The sequence below is a fragment of the Puntigrus tetrazona genome, chromosome 17, assembly GCF_018831695.1.
Source record: "Puntigrus tetrazona isolate hp1 chromosome 17, ASM1883169v1, whole genome shotgun sequence".
Taxonomy (NCBI): domain Eukaryota; kingdom Metazoa; phylum Chordata; class Actinopteri; order Cypriniformes; family Cyprinidae; genus Puntigrus; species Puntigrus tetrazona.
Genome location: NC_056715.1, coordinates 13269910 through 13293871, shown reverse-complemented (window position 1 = coordinate 13293871; position 23962 = coordinate 13269910). Strand labels below are relative to the sequence as shown.

General features: G+C 39.1%; 4 protein-coding genes across 14 annotated transcripts; 2 read left to right on the top strand and 2 right to left on the bottom strand.

Moving 5' to 3' along the window:
• Nucleotides 1–248: 248 nt before the first annotated feature.
• Nucleotides 249–3121, bottom strand: LOC122361875 (synaptosomal-associated protein 23-like). 5 transcript variants are annotated; one of them, XR_006253037.1, is made up of 10 exons: nt 3073–3121; nt 2732–2824; nt 2196–2237; nt 1813–1861; nt 1514–1631; nt 1192–1308; nt 924–1068; nt 703–794; nt 503–607; nt 249–413 (listed from the first exon to the last, which is right to left on the bottom strand). XR_006253037.1 is itself a non-coding variant. In XM_043262969.1 (9 exons), exons 2-8 carry the CDS (start codon nt 2762–2764, stop codon nt 735–737), a joined length of 564 nt encoding a protein of 187 aa, XP_043118904.1. In that variant the 5' UTR covers nt 2765–2824; nt 3073–3121; the 3' UTR covers nt 249–413; nt 703–734. The 5 variants fall into 5 exon arrangements, 2 of the variants coding, with proteins under 2 accessions (XP_043118904.1, XP_043118905.1); XR_006253039.1 differs by having other exon boundaries at nt 249–391; XR_006253038.1 differs by lacking the exon at nt 3073–3121 and adding an exon at nt 2993–3041.
• A 3463-nt stretch (nt 3122–6584) lies between these two features.
• On the bottom strand, nt 6585–12287 carry snap23.1 (synaptosome associated protein 23.1). 3 transcript variants are annotated; one of them, XM_043262957.1, is made up of 9 exons: nt 11871–12287; nt 11679–11784; nt 10043–10157; nt 9275–9316; nt 9120–9168; nt 8860–8977; nt 7992–8165; nt 7521–7665; nt 6585–7381 (listed from the first exon to the last, which is right to left on the bottom strand). In XM_043262957.1, exons 2-9 carry the CDS (start codon nt 11687–11689, stop codon nt 7322–7324), a joined length of 714 nt encoding a protein of 237 aa, XP_043118892.1. In that variant the 5' UTR covers nt 11690–11784; nt 11871–12287; the 3' UTR covers nt 6585–7321. The 3 variants fall into 3 exon arrangements, with proteins under 3 accessions (XP_043118892.1, XP_043118891.1, XP_043118894.1); XM_043262956.1 differs by having other exon boundaries at nt 11679–12287; XM_043262959.1 differs by lacking the exon at nt 11679–11784.
• On the top strand, nt 10177–15096 carry ccdc28a (coiled-coil domain containing 28A). Of its 4 annotated transcripts, none has more exons than XM_043262963.1 (6): nt 10177–11570; nt 13278–13440; nt 13541–13704; nt 13797–13951; nt 14049–14071; nt 14435–15096. In XM_043262963.1, the coding sequence occupies exons 1-6, from the start codon at nt 11498–11500 to the stop codon at nt 14487–14489; spliced, it is 633 nt and encodes a 210-aa protein (XP_043118898.1). In that variant the 5' UTR covers nt 10177–11497; the 3' UTR covers nt 14490–15096. The 4 variants fall into 4 exon arrangements, with proteins under 4 accessions (XP_043118898.1, XP_043118900.1, XP_043118899.1 ...); XM_043262965.1 differs by lacking the exon at nt 10177–11570 and adding an exon at nt 12442–12642; XM_043262964.1 differs by lacking the exon at nt 10177–11570 and adding an exon at nt 12480–12630.
• A 104-nt stretch (nt 15097–15200) lies between these two features.
• Nucleotides 15201–23515, top strand: LOC122361854 (epithelial cell-transforming sequence 2 oncogene-like). Of its 2 annotated transcripts, none has more exons than XM_043262917.1 (20): nt 15201–15597; nt 15790–15902; nt 16012–16174; nt 16347–16599; nt 16746–16852; nt 17083–17201; nt 17309–17393; nt 17484–17652; nt 18375–18467; nt 19034–19210; nt 19323–19426; nt 19509–19637; nt 19718–19923; nt 20010–20157; nt 20817–20890; nt 20982–21138; nt 21223–21288; nt 21492–21580; nt 22893–23065; nt 23241–23515. In XM_043262917.1, exons 1-20 carry the CDS (start codon nt 15427–15429, stop codon nt 23369–23371), a joined length of 2727 nt encoding a protein of 908 aa, XP_043118852.1. In that variant the 5' UTR covers nt 15201–15426; the 3' UTR covers nt 23372–23515. The 2 variants fall into 2 exon arrangements, with proteins under 2 accessions (XP_043118852.1, XP_043118850.1); XM_043262915.1 differs by lacking the exon at nt 23241–23515 and adding an exon at nt 17728–17856 and having other exon boundaries at nt 22893–23234.
• Nucleotides 23516–23962: the final 447 nt, after the last annotated feature.

Sequence of the window (23962 nt, the reverse complement as noted above, 5' to 3'; positions counted from 1 at the left end):
AGATCAACATTGACTCCCAAAGGTTATCCCAAAGATATTGTTTTTGGACAAATCGTACCAGGGTACTTTAAAATCAAAATTAGAAGTACACAAACAAGACCCTTGGCTAGATTGTAAAGATTGATTCTACTACTGTAAAAATATAAATATTCATATAGTAAACATCAGCAAAAACAGCTCACGGTAGCAAAGGAACATTTCTTTACTGCAGCAATGATGACAGAGACGGCTTAAAAAAGGATAACTCATCAGAAATGTTTTATTTTTCATACTTTATGATCAGGTCTTGCGTAGGCAGAGAATAAGCAGCAATCTTCTTCAGGCCTCCATCTTAGAAATCACTTTTTGTGGCTGGATGTCAGAGCAGTCTAACAGCAACCTCTGCTGGTCACTTGAACACAAAGGACAGGGCCCTTAAAAATGCAAAGTACAACATGAGAAAATTCTGATCTATTGAAAAGATCATTATAAAAATTTAAGTATTAGCTTATTAATATTTTACATGCTGATCTGAACTGTCATATGGACACTCATTTTGTCCAGAGAACATTAGACATGTACTTCCATCAAAAGCATCAAGATAATAATGACAACAATAAAAAGGAACCTATGGCACCAAACATTTTAGTCAGGATTAAACAGTAGCAGCAGATCTTTTCTTTCATACGTTGATGTGTTGATATGTTGACGTTTCATGCTTACATTAATTTTTGGTGGTCCTTTCTGTATTTCTCTTATCGGTGTTTCCTGGCTTGTTTTTCCGCAGCAGCAACTTCACTTGTAATAGTTGTAATCTGGCAAACAAAAAAGTAAATAATCAACAGAAACGTACAAAATGTCAGTGTTAAAAATATACGTTAGCATCGAGGTGTACTGTCCGCCGCTATAGATCGAGTCACAAACACAGTTCATAGTAACTGTACCTCATCATTGACATGATCAATTATTTGGATTTGATCTTCAATCTTGTTGCTCAAGTCCAGTGCCATGTTCTTTAAAATCTCCACGTGGTGGACCACCTGACTTAGATTCCCTTCCATCTCTTCTTCTCGCTCATCATTTGTTATTCTTGCAGAAACAAAACAGGATTTATTAGGTTAGTATATTAATTAATAGCTAATACCGTATGGTGGTAACTTCATCATCTACGAGAGCTGGATTCTGTTACTCTTAGCTCTGTTTTCTCCTCACCTGTTGATGTAGGGGCCGGTGAAGGCCGAGGTCGGTTGGCTGGATACCACCTTCTGCTTGCTTTCCTTTGGTTTTCTGACCTGCTTTTTTCTCCAGTCACTCTCTGTGGACTTCAGTCTATAAAACGATCCAAAGAAATACGCCAAACTGAGGTGAAAACCTTCAAGCAAATGAGCCAATTTAGTTTATTCTCCTTGGAAAAAAAAACAAAAAGTTCAGATTGGAGCGGCATGGCCGTGCGATGTTTTAAGGATGTTAGGATGCTTCGTTAAGGCTGTTATAACACAAGATAGCCATACAGAGGATACACGCTCCAGCAAACCTGTTACATGGACACAAACACAGGCCGCAGCATTTGGACAATTCATTCAGGTTTTTCCTGGCTTGTTTCATGTCCTGCTTGATCTGGTCCATCTCCCGTTCCACGTTTTGTAGTGTTTCTGAAATAAAGAAAAGAAGAAGAAAAAGAGCAGCGCAGTCACATTGGCCAAATTAAGGATTAATAAAGTTAATTACAAAATAATTGTAATCAATTAAAATTACTGAGATAAAAAATGCAATTAAATTACAGTTACTTCTAGCGGACATCAGAAATCAGGAGTATGGGGATCCTGGACTCACCTCCTTGCTCTTCTAACATAGTCATTGTTTTGACCCCAGTATTCAAGCTCTGCAAAAATACACGTGTTTCACATGCAACTCAACACATATATATATATATACTTGATTCATAAAAATAATCTGCAATAGTATTTTAGTATACTAAACTGGTATGCTTAATTGTGTGAAAGCAGTGCTGAAGTTTAACTAAACATATTAATATTTTAATAATTTTATATCAGTAATTTTATGCGATATGTCATACATTTTGTTAACGGATTTGAAGTATAACGTACATTGTATGAAATAACTATTTAGAATAAATTATGCTATTTTTCATGTTTTAAGGAGTACTCGTGTCATACTAATACTAACATTACACTGGTTGAAATAAGACCTCTTACATCATTTGTCATTTGTACCATTCGCCTGGTGCTTTCAAGTGACTGAAAAACATACACAGTCAAACGTTAATATCAAGTATGATTTATTACAAATTATAGAAGCATGTTTACATGTAAAATAAAGTAACTGTTTTTTTTCTTGCAATACTGAGTTTCTCTCTCCCAATTCAGTCATCAGAATTGCTGCAATTCTACCAAAAAAAAGGTCTTTGCTAGATATTAACTAGTACTTGCTGAGAAAAAGAAGTGTAAAATGAAAGTATTTTAAATATTTAAATATAAACCATACGGATACTTCAGATAAACTATGGTTGAACAAAACTACTCATACACTTCTTACTGAACCACATTTGACCTGGAAAGTAACTAGATATATATGTATATATATTTTTTCAGTTTACAGAAATGAAAAAACGTTACTTTCATGTGAGCTGGGAATTTTACAGGAACTTGAAAACAGAAACTAATAAGAGAACAAGAAGGATCCATTTCATCATCATCTTATACGTCTTTGTGGAATCAGAGAACAAACTTACCTCATTTGTTAGATGGTTGGTTTTAGTTGTCATCTTCTCCGACTTGTCTGCCGTTCCGATGAACTTGACTTATGCTTGGATTTTACATGCACTCTGGAAAAAAAACGGTAAGTCAAATACAACTGCATGTAAACAAACTGAACAAAACTATTCTTAACTATTATAATATCTGAATGTAAGCATATCATGGTTTACTCAAAACAAACTTAAAGGTTTCAAGCTCAATAACAAACAATCAGTTCAAGTAGCACTATTACGCACAGCAGTAAAACTGAGGCTTGTCAAAGTAGAACATTTAACTCTCTTAGCTCCTGTAAGTGTATGCGTAACTCTGAACTTACTCTCAGGATACTCCAGAGTTTTGGGATCATTCGGTTGTGCGTGTTAATGCTTCCTCTTTGCGTCTCAAAAATCCCTTAGAAAGGGCCGTGGTACACAAAAGGAGAAACGGCATATTTACGTGACTTCTCATTAGTGATGTAGTCAGGAAGGGGCTGATATTTACTCCAGACCAGAGCTTTCAGATTTTGAAGTTTTATGTTCTTTAAAATCATGTGTGTGAACTCGTGTGTTGATGAGCCATTAAATTACATCTCTAAAATGAGCAGATAATGACAGGTGGCCTTCCGTGGCCAACCGTTAACAGGAAGTGAGGATAAGAGATAAAGATAAGAGACCATTTTTGGCCTGCACTGGAAAATATCCTGAGCTGTCATTTTAAATATATATATCGTGTTTTAGAATCAAATAACATGTTTTAGCTGCCTGCACTGTTATGCTCAGTCCAAGAAAACTATCCATGAAAAAGATGAAAGCTGGAGTGAACGGAAAACAGTCCTCAGCACTCAACAACGGCTAAGAAATTTCTCACCACAAAATAGCAAATTTTTCACCACAAAATAATAAAGTAATTTGGCAGCGTCCTCTACTGGTAAAGTCACGTTTATGCCAAAAGGTACAAAGCTAAGGAATGCTTGTACTGGTTTTATTAGCATTAAATCAGATCCATTGAAATTGTACAGGAGGCTCTGGAATAGATCTGTGTATCTATTTATTTACGACAGAACAAACAGAGCGGCGAAAAAATGCATAAATGGCATTGGAATAACTTTACTCCAATGCTGTAATTCACAGCTGTGAAGAAAAAATGTTTCTGTGTCTGTGACTGATTTTTGCATTTTATGGGGGGGGAAAAACTGTTTAATGACATGGGTATGACAAATTCAAAGGTGGTTTGTGTCTCCATAATTCAAAAGTCTTAAAAAAACATACAAAATTGTGTTTTTTCTTTATCTATATGTGTGTGTGTGTGTGTGTGTGTGTGTGTGTGAGAGAGAGAGAGATCAAACAATTGGGCTTCTGAGTGATGCTGTCAGTGTCCATTAAGTCTGTTGGCTTGATGGTTGGCATCACATCTTTAACATCTTTAATCATATCCGTCTGGGAAAAAAATACTATATGTTTAATATTACATTTTATATAAATAATAGATAAATTGTTATTTTCAGAGGCCTGATGGTGTAGCTTTACCTTATCAGTGATGCGGTCAATGGTTTTGTTCTGTTTGTCAATCTCATTTCCCATATCCAAGGTCAAATTCTTGAGATTCCCGATAATGCTGCCCACATGATCCAGATTCTCCTCCATCTCATCTTCTTGTGCATCATTTGTTACTCTTCGGGAAAGCAGAAATATCAATAAAGCATAGAGTACATTTATTATAAACAGAATACAACTGAAAACATTATTGTAACAAGCACTTTTTGTATGAATGAGTATGAATCAGCTGTACAGACCTTTAAAAAATTCCCACATATATGTGGAGTCAGATTGCAGATGCTTCAGCCAACCAAAATGATTTGGCAGAACAACAACAACGTATCCTAATAATAGCTAAATGCTATCAAACAGAGAAGACGACTGTAACTTATTCTAGGTCATGAACTGGATGCATAGTCAAGAATTCAGTAAGCAAAATGACCGATGTTCATGTTTTGATACATCACTTCAATTACCAGCTTACAGTCACATTTCTTAGGTAAGCATATGGGTGTATATTTAACAGCTTATGCCACACAATTATAAAGGTGCTTCACAATGCTATAAGAACCTTTTGGTCTAAATGGTTCCATAAAGAACCTTTAGGGTTTAGGGAAAAGGTTTTTTGGTTCTTCTATGGCATCGATGTGAAGAACTTTCTGAAAAGAACCGCTTTTTTGGTTCTTCTATTGAACTTTCTGAAGCACCTTTATTTCTACGCATGACACAAACGTCCAGCTAACTTTATCATCTATGGAGAGAGGGATTCTGTTACTCTTATTGCCATTTCCCCCTCACTTCTTAATGTAGGGGCCGGTGAGGGCCCCTGACCCAGCAGAAACAGCCTGCCCATTACACAGGGAAGTCGGTTGGAGGGATAACACCTTCTGCATGCTTTGCTTTGATTTCTTCCTTTTCCTTTTTTACTCCAGTCTCTCCCGGCAGACATCAGTCTGAAAGAGGATCCATTCAAATCCACATCGGCGTTTGACATCAAATCCAATCAGAGGTAAAAACCCTTACAGCTGCAGTCTTTTTGGGTTCAAAATAATAAATTTAGTAAACCGTGAATCTAATTTTCAAACCGTGTTTTTTTGGCTTGTCTACTACATTACACCTATAATAAGTGTTTATATTGGGACTATTTAGACTGGTTCGGTTAGGGACTGCTGCGGAGTAGCCCTGTACCTGCGCGATTCGTCATAGACATAAACAGAGAGAAGTAGCTCCGGCTACAAATGTTCTTCCGCAAAACGCGCGCTATTCTGTTTATTAACGATTACGGATTACGACTTTAAACTGAATGTGCTAATTTAGTGCGTTTTTTCTTGCTGAAAAGTTTAAATTTGACCAGCATTGCTAAATTTGTTTATGCTGGCTGTTGATCCAGCGCAGCTAGTCTATTCACCAATAAAACATATATCCGATGAAGGCACTCTACAGGCATAGCATTTCACTCACTTCAGCTAGTTAAGAACCTGGTGAGGATATCTGAATGCCAAACCAAATTCAGGCTATCCCAAGAAGGATCTAAAACCACGGAGATGAAGGGACTCCTCTGTCGCTTATTACATTGGTCAGACTTTTAGGGAACAAGGCTGCGCGTCTAAAAACTTGAGGACAGTTCCTCCAGGCTTCACAGTATACATGGACCCTCCGTAGCGGTCTCCTAAACAGCAGACACAAAAAGTCTCCAAGGGACTTGAAACAAAGGCACTGTCCAAGATCTTGAAACCTCAAATAACCAGGCTACTATGTAATTCTCCTGAGAGAGGCCAGAGAAGAGTCAGTCCAAGTAAAACTATCCATGAAAAAGATAAAAGCTGGAATGAACAGAAAAACAGCACTCAGCCATGGTATAGGCTAAGAAAGACGATTAGACATCAGATTACTTAAAGTGTCTTTGTAAAAGTTGAAAATAATATTATAAACATCTTATATTGCTACATAGTGAGGAATAATATTTTGCAATACAAACAGTAGATATATTAGCAGGCGTACAAAGACATTATTATTCTTTTCTACTTGCTATTCCAAACACTTCTGTTACGATGCATATTTTTTCATAATAGGTGAGAGCTTACCATTAAGCGATTAATTCCGGTCAGTCCAATAGAAACACGTGGAATCTGTGGTTTTACAAGGTAAACATTTTGCCTTTGACGAGAATTTGTTGCATTGCCTAAAGAAATCTACTTTAGACTTTGCAAAATTAACCATATATAGTTTCACCACACAATAGCAAAGCAATGTGACAGCGCCCTCTACTAGTAAAGTCCCTTCTACACACACAAAAAAAGGGAAAATGCCGAGGAATGATTATACTGGCTTTATTAGCAGTAAAATAGATACATTGAAATGTCCTACTTCTGTATAGCATGGTAAATTATGCCATTAAAAAGGATTCCAAAAAAAGGACTTTCCCCCAAACATTGAAAAACACTAACTGTATTCACAAAGCCCATTAATGTCTTAAGATAATTAAATATGAGTATAATCAGTCACAGGTAGAGCTAAACAGAAAACAAATGACATAAAAACCAAACATTATATCATTAGCCCAAACATACATCAAAGGCTATGAGGGCAGCAAACCAGAACATTCAAAGTTCTGTCGGAAGTCTTTGGCCCCTCATTCAGATTAGTGAAACATTTAGCCATGTTGACTGAAGTGCAGGGAGAGGGACGGACAAAACCCATCACCATCTCCAAAGACCAGACTCCTTCCGTTACAGACTGAGAGGACGGCAGTGAGCAAAGCCGCAACAACAACTGCAACAAAAACTCGGTGCGTCCAGCATATTTGTCTCACATGTGAAGGGTGAAGACGTGATTGTACAGGAGGCTCTGGAACAGATCTGTGTGTGCATGTGTTCAACTATTTACAATAGAACAAACAGAGCGGCGAAAAAAAGGCACAGATGGCATCGGAAGAACTTTACTCACTTGCTGCAATTCATTGCTGTGAAGCAGAAAGTGTGTGTGTGTGTGTGTGTGTGTGAGAAAGATCAAACAATCAGGCTCCTGAGTGAATCTGGCAGTGTCCATTCTCTACAGAAGTTTGTTGGCTCGCTGGTTGGCTTCATCAATGCGAGCTTTATTCATATCAGCCTGGAAAAAAATAATATATATATACATATCTCTAATTTCTGTGTGTTAATACAATTGTTTATTAAACAATATTCATTTAAACAAATAAGTATGAATATTTATCCACTAGATGCCGAGTTGTGTGATGGTGCAGCTTTACCTTATCAGTGATGCGGTCAATGGTTTTGTTCTGTTTGTCAATCTCATTTCCCATATCCAAGGCCAAATTCTTGAGATTCCCGATAATGCTGCCCACGTGATCCAGATTCTCCTCCATCTCATCTTCTCGTGCATCATTTGTTACTCTATGGGAAAGCAGAAATATCAGTACACTTTTAGAAAAAACACTTTTTGCTTAAGGTCTAAATTAATATTCAGACATATTAAAAACGTTCGTGTTTTGGCGTTTGATATTGACTGACAGGCACGCAACAAAGTGGAAGCTTATTCAAACGTCGCAACAGTCCAGCTACACAAATGTTTGTACAGTAAAAGCACAGAAATAAGAAAAAAAGTGGCTTTTAATGTCAGATTTTCATACATTTTCTTGCTTTAAGCAACTGATTCAAATTAAACGATTTAAGTCTGAAACCGGATGTAATCTTATTATTTAGTGTTATTTTTCCTTCACCTCTTGATGTATTGGCCAGATGCGCCCCCTGAGCCGCTGGAAACAGCTTGTCCATTACGAACGGCAGTGGGCTGGCTGGACACAACACCGCCCTCTTTTCCCTCCACGCTGGAGTGGTCAACACTTGTGCCCCAAGTCTTCTTATATCTCCCATCATGCTCAATAGAAGTCACTCTAAAAGAAAAGAGGTTTTTAATAACCTCGTTTGCTATGTTACCATCCATGTGCATTTTGGAATATTGCATTAAATTGCACTGCATGAAAAAAAAGTGCATAAAAACATACAGTAGGGTAAAGTTTTCAAGCAATAAGAAAAAAAAAATTCCATGGCTTTGTCATAAGAGACTGAAAACTGGAAAAACCAAAGGAACAATCTCATTGCACAGCGTCTGAAATGCTAGGTTTATCATTCTACAATGTTTAAACAAATTCGCGTCGAAGGGCTTAGTTATAATTAATTCCCAGAACTGCGTTCCCAAACAGCATGCTCCAAAAATAAGATAACAAGAGTGTTTCATCTCCGCTCTGAAGCTCGTTATATATTGTATACAAAAAAAATGATTATAAACAGTGCCTTCTACTGCAGCAAATTTCATTTTTGTTCGTGATATTTGTCGCAAGTTACAGAAAGTGACTGTTCTGCTCACTAAATGCACAAAACGGCGCTTGCGACGCAATTTTTGTTAAATTTGCATCTTTGGATGAAAACACAGCAATTTACCCCAGAAAGATCTTTTGACAATTGATTTAAATTTTAGTAAAATGCAAAGTCCCCACAAAAACGCTACTTAATTTGGCGCAATACGATACAACACACAGCAGAATGTTTTAAATCCAGGAGCTGAGAAGGGCGGCTATAATAGCGAACCTGTCACACGGGCACACACACAGGCCACAGCATTTGGACAGATCGGTCAGGTTCTTCTCGGCCTGCCTCATGTCCTGATTGATCTGGTCCATTCCTTGTTCGACTAGCCTCAGTTGCTCTAATCAAGACGTAATTAAGCAGGTTTCAACAATAAAAATCAGCCGACACGTTCTTAAAAGTTTTATAGATTATAGCAGCAATTTAATGTAACAGAGTGGGTTTCAGGAATAAGGATGAATGGAAAAGATGCAGTCGCTCACCTCCCTGCTCATCCAGCATGGTCATGGTTTTAACTCCCGTCTCCTGGCTCTGAAAATATACAAAAGCTTACATCAACATGCATCTCGGATTCTAGCGAGCAAACGCAGACGGGTCACATGTTTCTCAAGCCTCTAGGCTTCGTTGGAAATCTTACCTCCTCCGCCATCTGCAGCATCCGCCTAGTGCTTTCAAGTGACTGAAAGAAACAAAAGCACACATATTCAAAAGGTAGTCAAATCACTAGAGTGATGTGACACAGCAGCTATTCTGTTGAACGTTAATTTGAGTCCTGCATGCAAACGTCAGCTAAAACAATGCACACTGAACATTTCAGAGTCCTTGGCCTTATCACGTAAGCCTAGGTAAGGCTATGAAGCCATGCATGGAACACAAATTACAGGCGTACTGGTTTCCAATCAGCACTAATAATCTATTTTTGACCCGGTAAGGGTGGTTAAACACTAATGTAATGTAATGCAAGAATGAAAAAATGGGTGGGGGTCTCATGGATCTCTAGTTTACCCCCGGTCACCCATGCTGTGGTGCATGGGCACAGCGTCCCCTTCATGTTATTAGTCTTTATTACAGCACACAGGCTCATGTGAGTCCCTTCAGAGGCAGCAGGAAGGAGAAAGAGAGAAAGAAACAAAGTTATGAGTAAAGCAAGAAAGGAGTATGTTATTATCTGACAATTTTAGCAGCACAGACAACGGCAAAGTCAACCGGGAGACATGAGGAAAACCTTAGTGCAAGAAAGGTATTATAAGGTTGAAAAACAGTAATAAAATTAAGAGAAAAATACTTTGCATTGACTTTCCCGTCACAAACAATGAGCGGGCACATATACAGGACTTGCCAAATCGCAATCAAAACATGACTAGTTACTTTGTTCCAGCTCTGTAGAAACAGACGAAGAGCTTACCTCATCTGTAACTTGGTTGGCTCTCAATGTGATGTCCTCCACCGTCATGTCTGCCATCTTGCTGGTGTCCAAGTTTGCCGCCCCTCCAGTGGCCTTAAGCTCTACGCTCTGAGGTCTGGAGGGCAGAGGTAAGGTCAAAGTTTACACGCCGTTCACACCCACACAAGCGAAGGTGCCCACAGGGGGGGAAAAAGTCTTCCCGTGAAATATGAGAGGAAATACCATCGTCATTACTCAGCCTCATGCTGCTCGAATGATCTTTTAAATGCTAGACCGAAAGTCTTTCGTGACACGGGGCTGAGTACATGACAGAATTGCGGGTGAGAAAGTCAAAATGTATGCTGAAAACAAAGCCATTGAGCGTGAAAGGTTATCAGCTGTCGAATGCGTTTTAAAATTAATGACAGGTTCGATAAAGTGCGTTCCACCTCAGAAAACACCGAAAGGTCATGAACAGCACGGACAAGGCTTTTGATCGGCGCTGACAGTACATCCTTAAACAAAAACCGAAAATGCGCATGTCTGTGCTGTTTAAAACACTGTACACAATGGTGCGGGATGGGTGTGAGAGAGATAAAAGAAGTGTGATGTTTCTATCGAGCTTTTGTGGACGACGTGTTCGACGTAAGATACGGGCCACTTTGGCGTACATCAAATTGCCGAGAACCCTAAAAAGCGGAAATACTCCTAAAACAATAACCAATAAACAGATACTGAGGACACTCCAGTCAATTATCGACTAGCATATAACCCTCACAGCGTAAATCTCACATGCGCTGATGTGGTAAAACTGGCATAACGACTAATAAAGTGCTTATGAGTGTGTAATAGGCCTGTCTGCACAAAGGAAACGACCTCCTGCATCTTTTCCTTTATTTTTGCAGCCTTTTCCTGTTTCAAAAGGTAGACGCAAACGCTCGATAACAAAATAAACACTTCAATTACAATTGTGTTGTTTCTCCAGCACAAAACGACTAAGGATGCAATGAATGCAATGACTAAGCAAATCCTGCCTTACACTAGCTTTTGCAAAAGTTGAACAAATGACAGAGTTTACATTTTTGAGGGAGAAACTATCCATTTGAACGGGCTTAACTTAAACCTCCAGGTTTCTCAAGAGTGTTTTAAGGGGGTCGACGACACGTTACTGACACCACTGAACAGAGACGCCTTTTCAAGAAATAAGTATTTCCAGCTTGTCAACAAAAACCGGTTCCTCGAGGTAAAGGAATAACGTCATGTCTCTCACACTATTTCCACTGTATTCAGTCAGACTATAAACAGCAATATCTGGACCCGCGTTATGTTCAAATGGGATTCAACTACAGCATGACTCCTCTCTCTCTCTATATATATATAAAAGAACTGACAAATCCTCCAAAGCAACATTCAGGAAACCATACATGTTTCTTAAGACAACCCGATCTTATCTGAGTGTATACACCAATAGCAGTGATGTTTAATACCGCTGATTACAAGATGCACGGTTTACACCCAACGCCAGAAGGACAGAGCGCACTTTTTCCAGGTAAATAAAGTTGCGTTAGTTACTTTGAAAGTGGGAAAGTCCTGGTGATTTCCCCGAGACTCCAAGATCCCAACACCACTACTTACAGACAGTGCTTTTTTTACTTACTGTTTACTCATGATGTTTCGCGGCGTTCTTTAACGCTAACTTACTGAGAAAATGCGTTTGTTTATTTAAGGCAGAAGTTGGCGAGTTGGTCTCGTATTCAGTTCCGCTTTGGGGAAGTAGAAACGCATTAACATCCTCTTGATTTGAAATACTGGACGCAAGCTGGAGCGCAACGATTCACTCGCTACTTACTGAGGTTAATCCCAGGACAGGAGACGGATACGACTGGAATCGATCGGTTAAAAGTCTTAAGAAAGCGTTTGTTGTTCGCGCTGATCCAAACACTTTCCGAAATTCCTTCAGATTACGGCAGTACTGCGCATGTGCGGTCATATGACAGGCGACTTGGTGCGCATGCGTCAACTGGGAAGCGAGTATAAATAGAAAAGATAATTATTAATAACGCCAGAATAGATGTTGGGGTTTTTACAGATTGGGGACGTTTTAATAGAGCACTCAATAAAAAGTAAAAAAAGATGTTTTGGCCTAATTGCAACGATTATTACTAAGCCACTGTATGAAAACAAAATAGGAAGCGACGTGTATATTTCTGGTGCGTCATTAGTGTAATGCGTGAATACCTAAGTAATGATGATTTTCTTAAATAAATAACATTACAATTGTCCACTCTAGCCAGAGGCTTTTAAAAGCTTTTTTTTTAATCTTTAAGTTACTCTCTGTAACTGTTATGCAACATTTAGACTTTCATTTAAAACCGGATTAAACCAAAATGTTCGTGGGTAAAAATAAAATAATTTGTACAGTTTCTGACCGCGGCTTTAGTTTAATTACAGTGCGCGTTGATATGACCGAGATGACGTGTAAATCCCGGAAGTGCCTTTTGTAAACTTGCTGGTCGGTTGTACCAACTTTAGGGCAGCCTAATCTCGTCGAGAATGTCTTTCAGAGGGGATAATATATCGGTTTAAACAGCGGAGTCTTCCTTTGTGCGGTAAAATTATACGTACGATACAACTGCGCGCGTTACTACATGGCTCCCGTGATTACTAGGCATGTTTTCTCACGACTCGGCGTCGCGCCTCGACTCTCGCGTATTATTTACATGTTGCGTGTTACTGTAATAGTATTAGAAACGCGTGTCACCCCACGCGATAACGCGGTTTAATACGCCAGGAAGTGATTAAATGAAGTTTGATTGCCAGTGTGAATTATTTCGTCGGTTGATGATCATGAATAAAACGCTTATAATCGCAGATTAGAGGTTCCAGCCGGAGTCAGTAGGGGGCCTCAGCAAACTTCCGCGGGTTCTACAAAACGAAGTTAAAATGTATATCGTTTAAGAATTATATTACGGAATGTTAATGCATTATTAATATTATATCCTGGTAAAATGTTTTTTTTTTTATCCACCAGTAACTTGTTTTTATAGCGGAATATGCAATACCTGAACTGAATACTGAATCACGCAACTAATTGTAAACTGTAAAAAAAAAATTGCATTTTAAATGGGGCTCCTTGTGGTTGAAAGGCGTGAATGTGAGCTTGCAGGGCATCGATAACAGACATGCTTTATTGTAAACTCAAATCGCTTCACACCTTTCAGGCATCTCTGCTCATAAGTGCTGCTGTATTCTGTAGGTAATTCGGATGACACAATGGAAGAAAAAAATAAGAAACGTAAGAGCCCCAAACCATCTTCCAACCAGCCTCCTCCCTCGATCACCGCACGAAAAACCACATCCGGCGGCAGATCGCTCGGTGTTGGCGGTACACACTCCAGCCAGAGAACAAAGTATCGCAGGTGAGCGCAGTCTAACGTATTAAATGTGTTGAAAAATCACAGTTTCTTCTTTCGGTCTTCATATTTTGCCTCGTTGGTTTGTTTTACTTCGGGGTTTTAGGGGAGTGCGAGACAAGCCAAGGCCTCAGAGTCAGTCGGGGAAGAGCAACCAGTCTGCCCACATCCAGCACTCGTTTCTCACGGACGTGTCTGATGTTCAGGAGATGGAGAAGGGGCTGCTCGGCCTTCTTAACGACTTCCACTCTGGAAAACTGCAAGCTTTCGGTGAGCTCTTACCGCACAGCGCGGCTACAAATTAATACACAATTAAAGTGCGTTTACAGTTTTGATTAAAATGTAAATCTTTTCTCAATCAGGCAACGAGTGCTCTATTGATCAGATGGAGCATGTGAGAGAAATGCAGGAAACGCTGGCACGTCTGCAGTTCGATCTGTATGGAGAAGTGGATGAGCTGCCAGAAGACCAGAGGAAGTCCGCTTACGACACCAACATGGATAAACTGTTATTAAATGTAAGCAAAACAGTATTAAATACTTAGTCACACATCTGTGAATTCTTTCGTCTAATTATTCAGAAAATCTAAGGAATTCTTTTTTTTTTTTCTTTAGCTGGAAGAGTTGAGCTCCTCAATGTATCCTTTCACGATTTCGCCAATTATGTTGTCTTTGAACTGAATGATGTTATAATAAAGAATGAAAAAATGTTCAAAACGTATTACATTCTGGCAATCCAAGATGCGGTTTGTTTCTTCGTCGGAACAGATTTAGAGAAATTTAGCATTGTTGCGTCACTTTCTCCCCAATGGAAGTGAATGGGTACCGCCGCTTTTTACCAAAAATACATAATAATAATAATAATACTTCCTCCGGTGAAAAGTAATCCACTTCATCAACTAACATGTTCTGAAGCTAAAAAAGATGTTCTTCTTATAAGTTGTCAAACAAAAGTGATTTTCATATGCTTTGGGTGAATATCCTTAACTATAACTCTTCAGACAAAAGCTCAACCTTGCTGACAGTCAAGATGTCCCCAGAACATCTAGCATATGAACGGCGAAAGCTCGACCATGGAGAATACAGTGTGCATATTTAGCACAGAAACGCTGTGGAGAAACAGCAGTATTACAGGCGTAACAGTGACACTGGATCTTAAACTTGTAGAATTGGTCCGCTTGGCTTGTTTGCACTCTATAGTTTTATAGATATGATATCAAAGAACAAATCCAAACAGTTGTGATGGAAACACTCACTTGTCCTTCTCATCACCCGTTACGAGAAATATATGTTCATGAGGTAATGTTCGATAACGTTGTGGTTTCTAATCTTATGCTTAAATGTTGCCTTGGAGTTGTACAATAGCAGCACCTTCGCATTTTCACTAATTCACTTTAACAAGGAACCGATGGGCTCCGTCTGTATTTATGCCCTGTCTCAAGGGAATGAACGAAAGAAAATGGCAGATTATTTTCATCGAGACGTCAGTTTCTCGAGACTGCAGAATGAAAGTAAAATTGTATTGTATATTTTTGGTTATAGTCCTATTTACATATTTTATTTTGAATTGAAATGTTGGAAATGTAAAGCGTAACATAGGCTACTGGCTGATTGTTGATTTTTATTCATTTTTCTGTCAATAAAATTCAATTGTATTACCCCACATCTGATTTCACAATTTTGTATAATAACTGCAGAATTTATGCAGTTTAGGTATTTTAACATGAATGTGTAAAAAGCCGCTGAAAGCAACACGCTTCGTGCGAAGGAATTCGCAGAGCTTCATTTGTTATTCGGTCTCCAGGGAAACGAGCGCGTTAAAGCAGGCTGTTCCGTTCCTGGATGTTTACTGGAGGTTCCTTTAGAACTCAACGCTATAACCAGCAGAACGCCTAATGTTCACTTTATAGACGTGTCCCGCCTGGTTTTTGTTTTCCACAATCGGAGAAAGGCGGCGTCAGTTTTCAACTTTTTAAAGCATTTTTTACTTATTATGATGTCTGTGGAGTCTAGAACTCACCACAAGTCGAGAACCCGCGGAAATCCGGATATTATTAATCAATGGCAGATGAATGGAAGTGATTACAGACAGTCTCTGCCGGACGCCACAGAAACCAGATTCAGCGCGTGGACGCCTGTGACAAACAAAACATGCAACCAACAGGTCAGGAAAAAGTTACATTTATATAATGTGTGTTTTTATAAAGTTATTTATTTTATGTCACTTTTAATTCACTTTGTTTCATTTAATTTTTACGTCTGTTTGTGTGTGTGTGTGTGTGTGTGTGTGTGTGTGTGTGTGTGTGTGTGTGTGTATTTTTGCAACCACTTTTAATCTCAATAAATCCATTTGCAGCTTTTCCAGGAAAGAACTACTCTCATCCTCCACTGGTTTGACCTGTGGACAGACCGACAAAGAAAAGAATTTATTTGTCAGCTGCTGAAAAGATGCTCCAAAACCCAGCTCAAGTAAATTCTCAATTCCCGATTTCTGAATTGACACGATTTTTTACGAACAACACTTTCTCGCGCAGAGAATTTGTAGATAATGTATGTTTTTTCTTTTGAATCTTTTTAGGTTCGCCAGGGATTTTTTGGCGCAATCAGTCCCCATCGCTCGGATGGACTTCACAGCTGTGCTCCCTCGTTTTCTGTCTCTTTACATCATGTCCTTCCTCAGTCCTCGAGACATCTGCTCTGCAGCACAGGTGTGCTGGCATTGGAGGTTTCTGGCAGAGCAGGTAATGAAATGAATCAGTGCAAATGTGCCTTAAATATACTAGAAACTGGGCTTTTATCAAATGTATCTCTTCATTTAAACATTGTTAGCTACCGAAACCGTTCTAAACTAGGCTCAATTTAAGTTTCAGAATGAACACTAGACGTTATTACAATCTCTGTGTGATTCTCTAGGACTGTCTGTGGTCTCCAAAGTGTATGCGTCTAGGCTGGTTTCTTCCCTACAGCCCCTCAGATCATGAGTACGGGGCATGGAAAAGACATTATGTGGCTTGTACCGCCACTTTAGATATTCTAACTCCGCGGGAAGCAGCAGGTGTCTATGGTACCTTGAACGAGAGTTTGACGGCACCAGAGGAGCAGCAGGATAGATGGAGAGAACACAAAATAAGACAAACTATCAGACAGAAGGTAGCAGAGCATAAAAGTGAGTCCCAGGGATCCAGCATTTCATGCACTCTACCTTCCCTTAGGAAGTTATCTAATTGAGGTTGTGGAGTTTTAATTCATATGCATTATCTGAGGCTAATAATCTCAGTTGGCCGACTCTCCGGTCTTTGTATTTTTCCACAGGTGCTGCTTTGAAGACCAGGAGGGCATGGTTGAACACCAGTAAACTGGGCACATCATTTACTGGAACCATTCACAAGCCAATCACTGCCGCTCTTGTTCAATTTGGGGTGAGACACTGACAATAAAAGTGCACAGCAAAAACTGACTGTCTACTAACATGCCTCATCCAGTATTTTATTTTGTTGTTTATTTCTTGTCCTGGTTTCAATTACAAAGGAATTAAATCACTGACTATGTTAGTTACTCGTCATCATGTTGGAAGTAACACAATATTAGTCTTGCCCCACACGCAAGGAAAATGTACAGAAAAGTGTTATTTGTCATGGTTTTCTTATAGGACAAGTGCAGACTGAATAACTCACTCTCTATTGTGGATGTAAGAGAACCACGTCTTGATTTAAGCTTCAGTAACACTCTTGGGAGCACATGCGCCACTAGTTTACTGAAAAATAATAGGTCAGTATTACAGTAGCAACACTGGTGAATATCCTTCTGGATATTTCTATATTCACCGTAATTTAGGAGCCTTCCTTTTATAAATCTTCTCAAATGTTTTTTTTCAGTTCAATGTTTGCCCAGCCGGTCAAATCTTCCTATAGTCCTCTTCCTCATTTCCTGCTTGTGTCATCCAGTGTTCCTGGATACGAGGTACAGCTTTATTTGTCACTCATGCCTATGGGGTAATGTCTCTTGCCGAATGATAGACAGTTGTTTATGAACTTAACTTTATATTTGTAGCTGCTTCTGGCTGCGGCGCAAGTGTCTGTGGTGGTTTTACCGTATGACTCGCAGGGAATGACCTTAGAGGCTTTGCTTTCTCTGGCGAAAAGGGTGATCCAAGGCAGGATGGTGCAAAGTCTTGGCGTTCTGGTGACAGGAAGCACAGAAGAGATAACTCTCACAGATGGTAATATTAACAGGCAGGTTTTGCCGGTTGGAATAGATACTGGTGTCTATGTATACGTTATTATCTTTTATCTAGAAATGAGTATAAGTGAGAAGACACTACTGAAGCCGTGTGTGAGGGAGTTCTGGGAGAATCTGTGTGGTTGGGTAGTTCCTGCTTCAGAAGGAGGGAGTCTCAACATTTTTGCTCCCCTGGCAGCTTCAGGTAGTTTGTCTGTTTTGTCTCAAGTAACATTTAAAGTGTCCCTATTATGGATAATGGTTCATATTTTGGTTTTGGTAATACCAAACAACGGGTCGCTATGCTTGCAAGATCAAAAAACACTTTCTTTTTCTTATAATGTGCTTTTATTTTTCTCTAATTTGTTCAGTTACTGCCAAACAATTTGTTCAACTATTAATTTTTCCAAACCCCCTCTGGTGATTGGTCAATTTTTGTGAACTTTTAACGCTCCCAAAGTGGCACCTAGTGGCAAAGAATGAATTTGCATTTTCATTCAGACCAATGCAAAAAGTCCAATGCAACAATTGGGCAATATGTTTTATTTTATAAAATGATTTCAGACTCTTTCTTTTGAGAGACTATTTTTATACACAGTGCGCTCAAAGATTTAAAACGTGCAGGATGTTTTCATTAACTTGCACAATGCATGAAAGGTCATTTTCAAAAATCCATAATAGTGGAACTTTAAGTATTTGCTATTGAGGAGTTTTATTGTTCAGTTGCAGGGATGGATCTGATGAGAAAGTTGTCCATTTTGACTGGTCTGAATGTCAGAGCTCCCACAGGAATCTGTACAGGCTCCTACCAGCACAGTGAGTTGCAGAAAAATCCTTTCAGAGTGGTTTATTATATTTTGAGTCGACCATATTTTACAGTAATAGTACAGTTATCAAAACTATAACGCAAATAGAAGTTGTGTTATTTAGTAACCAATAAGGTGCAAGCTGTGATATGTTTTAGGTAACTAACAGTATAGATGACGGCCTCTCATATTAAGCCTAAATTTGATATATTATGTACAATGAAATAATATGTAATATTGAATTATAGAATTTTAATATTATGTATGTTATGTCTCTCATAACAAACAATAATTTATAATGAAACAGTAAGTAATATTAATTCTTATGAATAATTTTAATTATGCAACTCTTATAAATTAATTGATAAATTATTAAAATTTAGCATGTTTTCAGATTCAGAAAAATGTTGTTGAAAAAAATCTAAATATATATAAAATAGAGTTTCATTAACTATATTTTATATCTTATATCATAAATTAATATTGATTTAAAAAGCAATTATAACATGTATTATAACATATATTTATTTTTGATTAGACTATAAATAAAGCGTCATATTTCTGTGTTTCTGCTAGTTCTCAGTGAGTGGTCTGGGTCTGGTGAGTTTCCTCCGTTGGTGTACCTACACGAGACCCTCTTTCTGAGCTGGTGCAGACAGGCTGAATGGATAGAGGAAACCTGTAAGCATCTGCGGAAACAGCTGGGGCCACAGCTGCACTTCATGTGTCAGGAGATCAGAGGCCGCATCCTGGGCAAGTCAGAAATGAAAACACAGTCTTGTGCAGTTACGTCAATTACATACCTTATATTTACCCTCCTCTGTGTATATTTGAACCATTGTCCTTGTTTATTTGGCCATTCCAGGTCGGTTCCTCTGGGATCATATAAAGATGCCTGTCATTTCCCTTAAATCAGAGGTCATGCAGCGTGTGGTTCATGGGCTCGTGACCCTGATGAATGAGTCTCCGGTAATCAAGACACGTTTTGTTCCAGTAAATCTCAGATTATCTTGCTGCATTATACTAAAGCTGATCCACTGTGATTCTGTAGGATGATCCCTTAGACTTCCTGGGTCACTTTCTACTCAAGTCGTCAGTCAGCAGCGGTTTGAAGAACGCAGACCCGCTTTTTCTTACAGAAAATGCTTCCTTTGATGGCCTCAGCCCGGAATCTCCGAAGGTTGCTGCTGCTGTTTTTGCTGTAGATCATTCATCTGGTTTGGTCAGTGCCTTCAGTGCTTAAAATGTGTTTTTTGTTAGGGCTTGTTAAGTGATGCAGACAGACGCGGCGCTGTATGCAAAGAGCTTTTAAATAGCGAGGGAACATATGTGAGGCAACTTCAAGTGATGGCCACAGTCTACTACGCCCCTCTCAGAGCAGCACTGGACTCCAACCGAGCCATCATCAGCTCTGTCAGTCTCGTCACCATCTTCTGCCCTCTGCTGGATATACTGGAGGCGAACAGGTCAAATATTTCCAAATGTTTCCAAATGTACTTCTCTGGGTCTGTTTCTGTTGCTTTGTCATTTTCTTAAACTTTGCCCTTCGCAGTGTTTTTCTGAAGGAGCTGACTGAGAGGTGGGAGGAGTGGGGTCCGCTGCAGTGTGTGGGGGATGTTTGTGTCAAGTTTTGCACCAAGTTACGGGTCTACACTAATTTTTTCAACAACTATCCTACCATTCTCAGAAGTATAGACAAGGTACGTTAAAAGCAAAACATTCGGTCTGATATATTATTGTCTTCATAATCAAAGAGGTGAAGCAGCTTCGATCAAATTTAAATATTTGAAACGCTATTTGTTTGGCAAATCAAAATCATGCGGTACAAGCAATGTACAAAAACAGGAAATTTTAACACGGAGACCCCTGCAGACTTTTTAATGTCAGCAAGTTGAAAATACTTTAGAAATCGCAGATGATTTGACCTATTTATGAACATTTAGTTCAGACACAGCCCTATAAAACTAATAACATTTATGAATGAATAAGTCATATTTATGATATATAACAATTTATAAAAGTGGCGGCAAAAACACTTGTTTTATATGTTACACATATTAAGCAGCATGACTGTTTTAAACACTGATAATAGAAAGCAGAAATGTTTCTTGCACCAAATATTGGCATGATTTCTGAAGAGTTATGACTGCAGAAATTCAGCTTTGGCACCAAGAATAAATTGCATTTTTAAAAATGTATAAAACAATTATTTAAATAATTACTGTTGCTATGACTATTACTGTTTTCATTGAGTACTTGCTTTGGGTAGCATAAAAGACTTCTTAAAAAACATTCTTCCGGTGTATAACACTTTATGTACTGAATCACTGGCATTATCTTAACGTTGTATATTTTGTAGTGCCGTGAGATGCTTCCAGTGTTCCGCAGCTTTCTAAAGAGACACGACCGGACCATTGCTACCAGCATGCTGAGGTACAGTAAAAAGTACAGCTCTGCTGGTTTTCAGACAAAAGAGAAAAGCTGTACAAGAGTGACTCTAACGACACTCCAAATGTGCATCCAGTCTCCAGGAGCTGTTTCTCGCGCCATCGGCACGAGTGGAGGAGTATGTGACTTTGCTTCAGTCATTAACGCTACACACACCGTCTGAGCATCCAGACTACGCACAGTTATCATCTGCCCTCAGCTCACTGCTGACTTACAGAGGCTTCGTCCACAAGGTGTGTTCAAAAACAAAGCGCTCAGTGAATAATCACGAACACGCGTCTTCGCCTTTGAGACGATGCTTTGCTATTCATTCCCAGCTAAAAAAGAGTCTGGACAGAGACTTGCGAATCATGGAGGCGCAGAACACAATTCAAAGCTGCCCGGTAAGTTGCATAGCCATCGCCGCAGCCATTCATTTACAGATATCAGGTTCTCACAGGCCATTACAAGTCGCAAAGCAAGTGTTCTGTACTTAAAAGAACAGGAAAAGTACGTGATGGACAGCCGTGTGTATTTTCAGTGCGCTATATGCGGATGTCAGTGTTCATGCACACAGTATAACAGAGGATTTTTGTGCTTTATTTAGAATTTGTTGGAGGAAAGCAGATACTTGGTCACCACTCAGGACGTGGCATTGCTGAGCTGCCTTAATGGAGACATTGCTGCCTCTCTCAGGTGCTCCCAATGACCTGAGATCAAATGACAGAGAAATAGGAGTCTCTCTGTCTGCCCGAAGCCAGCCTTCTTCTGTTTGGAGCTGACTAAGAACAGCATAAATCAATATGTTTGAATGAATAAGAAGCTAATATTTTTGTTGCTCCTCCAAAACTGAACAAATCTCAGCTTGAGGCCATCCAGGGTGTAAATGAGTTTATGGTGGGACAAGAGAAATCAATCATTAATTTTGCAATGAGTAAATTAGGAGCTTACCATTAAATCACTCGTTCACAAATTGATCTTTTGCAGTCAATAGGTGCCAAACAGCTGATAAAAACATCACAATAATCCAGAAGTGATTCTGAATCGGTTGTATAACATCAACTCTGCACTAGATATTTAAATCCAAAATATAGTGAAAACACTATTAGTTAGCACAGTAAGAAGATCCTTCAAGATCTGAATCTCTTGCCCCCTGAAAGCGCTTCAAAAGGCTGCTGGGTCTAATGGCCGCAGCCTCCTCAGTACTCTTCAGAGCGTGGTGTCACGGACGCTTTCTAATCAGAGCGAACAGAGCCTGCGTATCAGACCTGTCCCAGCGGAAAACACTCGATGGTTGGAACGCAGAGTCCTCTAGGGAAGGTTAGCAGGACTACAAAAGGCTGGGATGTGAAGGTGCACCTGTGGTCGACGTCCCAAAGCAGCCTGCACATCAACTGCATAGAAATGCCAGCAGTTCGTCACGCTCGCCATGTCTTCTTTCCACATCTGAGGGATCACCTCGTCCTAATTCGCTAATTATTTCACTCATGTAATGGCCATGATGAGCTATGTCTTTGACTATTTATTTTGGTTGCTTGGCTCAAAATTGACAATCTCCTTCCCGAGTTGGGATTGTCCACAAGTGTTCTTTTGTGGTAAAGTCGCAAGCTGTCCTGTGACAGTCTGTTGGATCTCATGTTTCAATGTTCTGATCAAATCTTAGTGTCCATATTCATTCACGTAGGGTTTTTGATTCATCAAACCCTACGTATTTTAGCAAAGGTGAAATACTCACCTTAATGATGGATTTGTTTCTCACAAACAAGCAGCTTTTTTGTTTCAAAAGAAGTCAATCGATGGAGTTGTGTGGATTACTGTGACGTTTGTATCAGCTGTTGATATCAACTCTCGTCTCATCTCTCATCAGAAACAAACTCATCTACATCTCAGATGACCAGAGGGTGGGCAAATGTAACTTTTTGGGGCGCGCTATTCGTTTACGGTAACATTTTACTCAAGCAACCCCACTGATCTGTGAAATGTTTATTCTCTCTTCTTTTCTTCTCAGGATGTATGAGCATGCGAGTGACCTGGGGCTGTTTCTGTTCAATGATGCTCTGGTGCTGACTGAGAGGAGCGTGTCAAACGTACCGTTTTGTCTGGCAGTGAATACGACTCACACCTTTCTGGCCTCTGTGGCTCTTCACTGTCTAAATCTCACGGACATCACGGACACTAAGTGTGCGTGTCATTACAAGTACATACTGTTCATTGGGTTGCCTCTAAAATGAGCAAATAATACTATGCTACACAACCGGAAGTCTGCATTTATTTGACTTTTATGTGGCTTATGTGTTATTAATGTTATATAATATGAAATGATATGTACAGTTCAACCTATCCATAATCATTTCAGATGTTCGAAATGCTTTTCTTCTGGAGAGCCCGAAGCGCCAGTGGATTTGTGCTACAGACAGAGAAGAGGACAAGATCAGGCTGCTCTCTACTTTACGCTGTGCTATAAATGCTGCTATAACACGTAACTAAACGTGTAGTACTCACTACTACAAACTATGATAAACACTAGATGGATATTTTACATTTTGTTTTATTACCAAATAAGTTAAATTGGTATGTATATATAATGTTTGATTTAAACACTATTAAAGTCCGCATTATTACAACATGAAAGTATCTTTGCGCATACTGGATGATTTTAACGTTTTGAATATTCATGGCTGAAACGATGCAGAGAAATAGGATAATGACACGTGGGGTCATACAATCATTTTCATGATAATTTAAATATTCTTCATATTTTACGTGCGCACTTATGAAGGGTATAAAAGCATTTATTTCACATAAAATATACCGCTCTCACAAAATGTTTCAAAAAATTAGATGGCACTGTGGGGCCCTCCACAGGTCTACAGATATCAATGGGCCAATTTTATTTATACAAAAATTACAAAGACAATTAAAAAGACAAAACCCCCTCAGTATTTTACATGGTTAAACCTTAGCTGCAAGATTAGCTGCCACTTATAATTCTTGTAGAATTAAATGACATTTTTTTTAACTATAAATCCAATATATTTAGTCTTTCCCCCTCTTCTATCTGTCTACGAACAACATGCC

What these genes read in the sequence shown, in the direction of transcription:
- LOC122361854 (XM_043262915.1), top strand. Translation starts at nt 15,427, where the DNA reads ATGATGTCTGTGGAGTCTAGAACTCACCACAAGTCGAGAACCCGCGGA. An exon ending in GGAGGTTTCTGGCAGAGCAG is followed by an intron (nt 16,175 to 16,346) that starts GTAATGAAATGA and finishes GTGATTCTCTAG; the next exon opens with GACTGTCTGTGGTCTCCAAA. An exon ending in ACACAATTCAAAGCTGCCCG is followed by an intron (nt 21,289 to 21,491) that starts GTAAGTTGCATA and finishes TGCTTTATTTAG; the next exon opens with AATTTGTTGGAGGAAAGCAG.
- ccdc28a (XM_043262963.1), top strand. Translation starts at nt 11,498, where the DNA reads ATGTTTAATACCGCTGATTACAAGATGCACGGTTTACACCCAACGCCA. An exon ending in TGGATAAACTGTTATTAAAT is followed by an intron (nt 13,952 to 14,048) that starts GTAAGCAAAACA and finishes TTTTTTCTTTAG; the next exon opens with CTGGAAGAGTTGAGCTCCTC. An exon ending in GAAGAGTTGAGCTCCTCAAT is followed by an intron (nt 14,072 to 14,434) that starts GTATCCTTTCAC and finishes ATAACTCTTCAG; the next exon opens with ACAAAAGCTCAACCTTGCTG.
- snap23.1 (XM_043262956.1), bottom strand. An exon ending in CCAACCAAGTTACAGATGAG is followed by an intron (nt 9,317 to 10,042) that starts GTAAGCTCTTCG and finishes TGTTTCTTTCAG; the next exon opens with TCACTTGAAAGCACTAGGCG. An exon ending in TTGACCGCATCACTGATAAG is followed by an intron (nt 7,382 to 7,520) that starts GTAAAGCTGCAC and finishes ATTTTTTTCCAG; the next exon opens with GCTGATATGAATAAAGCTCG.
- LOC122361875 (XM_043262969.1), bottom strand. Translation starts at nt 2,764, where the DNA reads ATGACAACTAAAACCAACCATCTAACAAATGAG. An exon ending in TATGTTAGAAGAGCAAGGAG is followed by an intron (nt 1,632 to 1,812) that starts GTGAGTCCAGGA and finishes TCTTTATTTCAG; the next exon opens with AAACACTACAAAACGTGGAA. An exon ending in TTGATCATGTCAATGATGAG is followed by an intron (nt 795 to 923) that starts GTACAGTTACTA and finishes TTTGTTTGCCAG; the next exon opens with ATTACAACTATTACAAGTGA.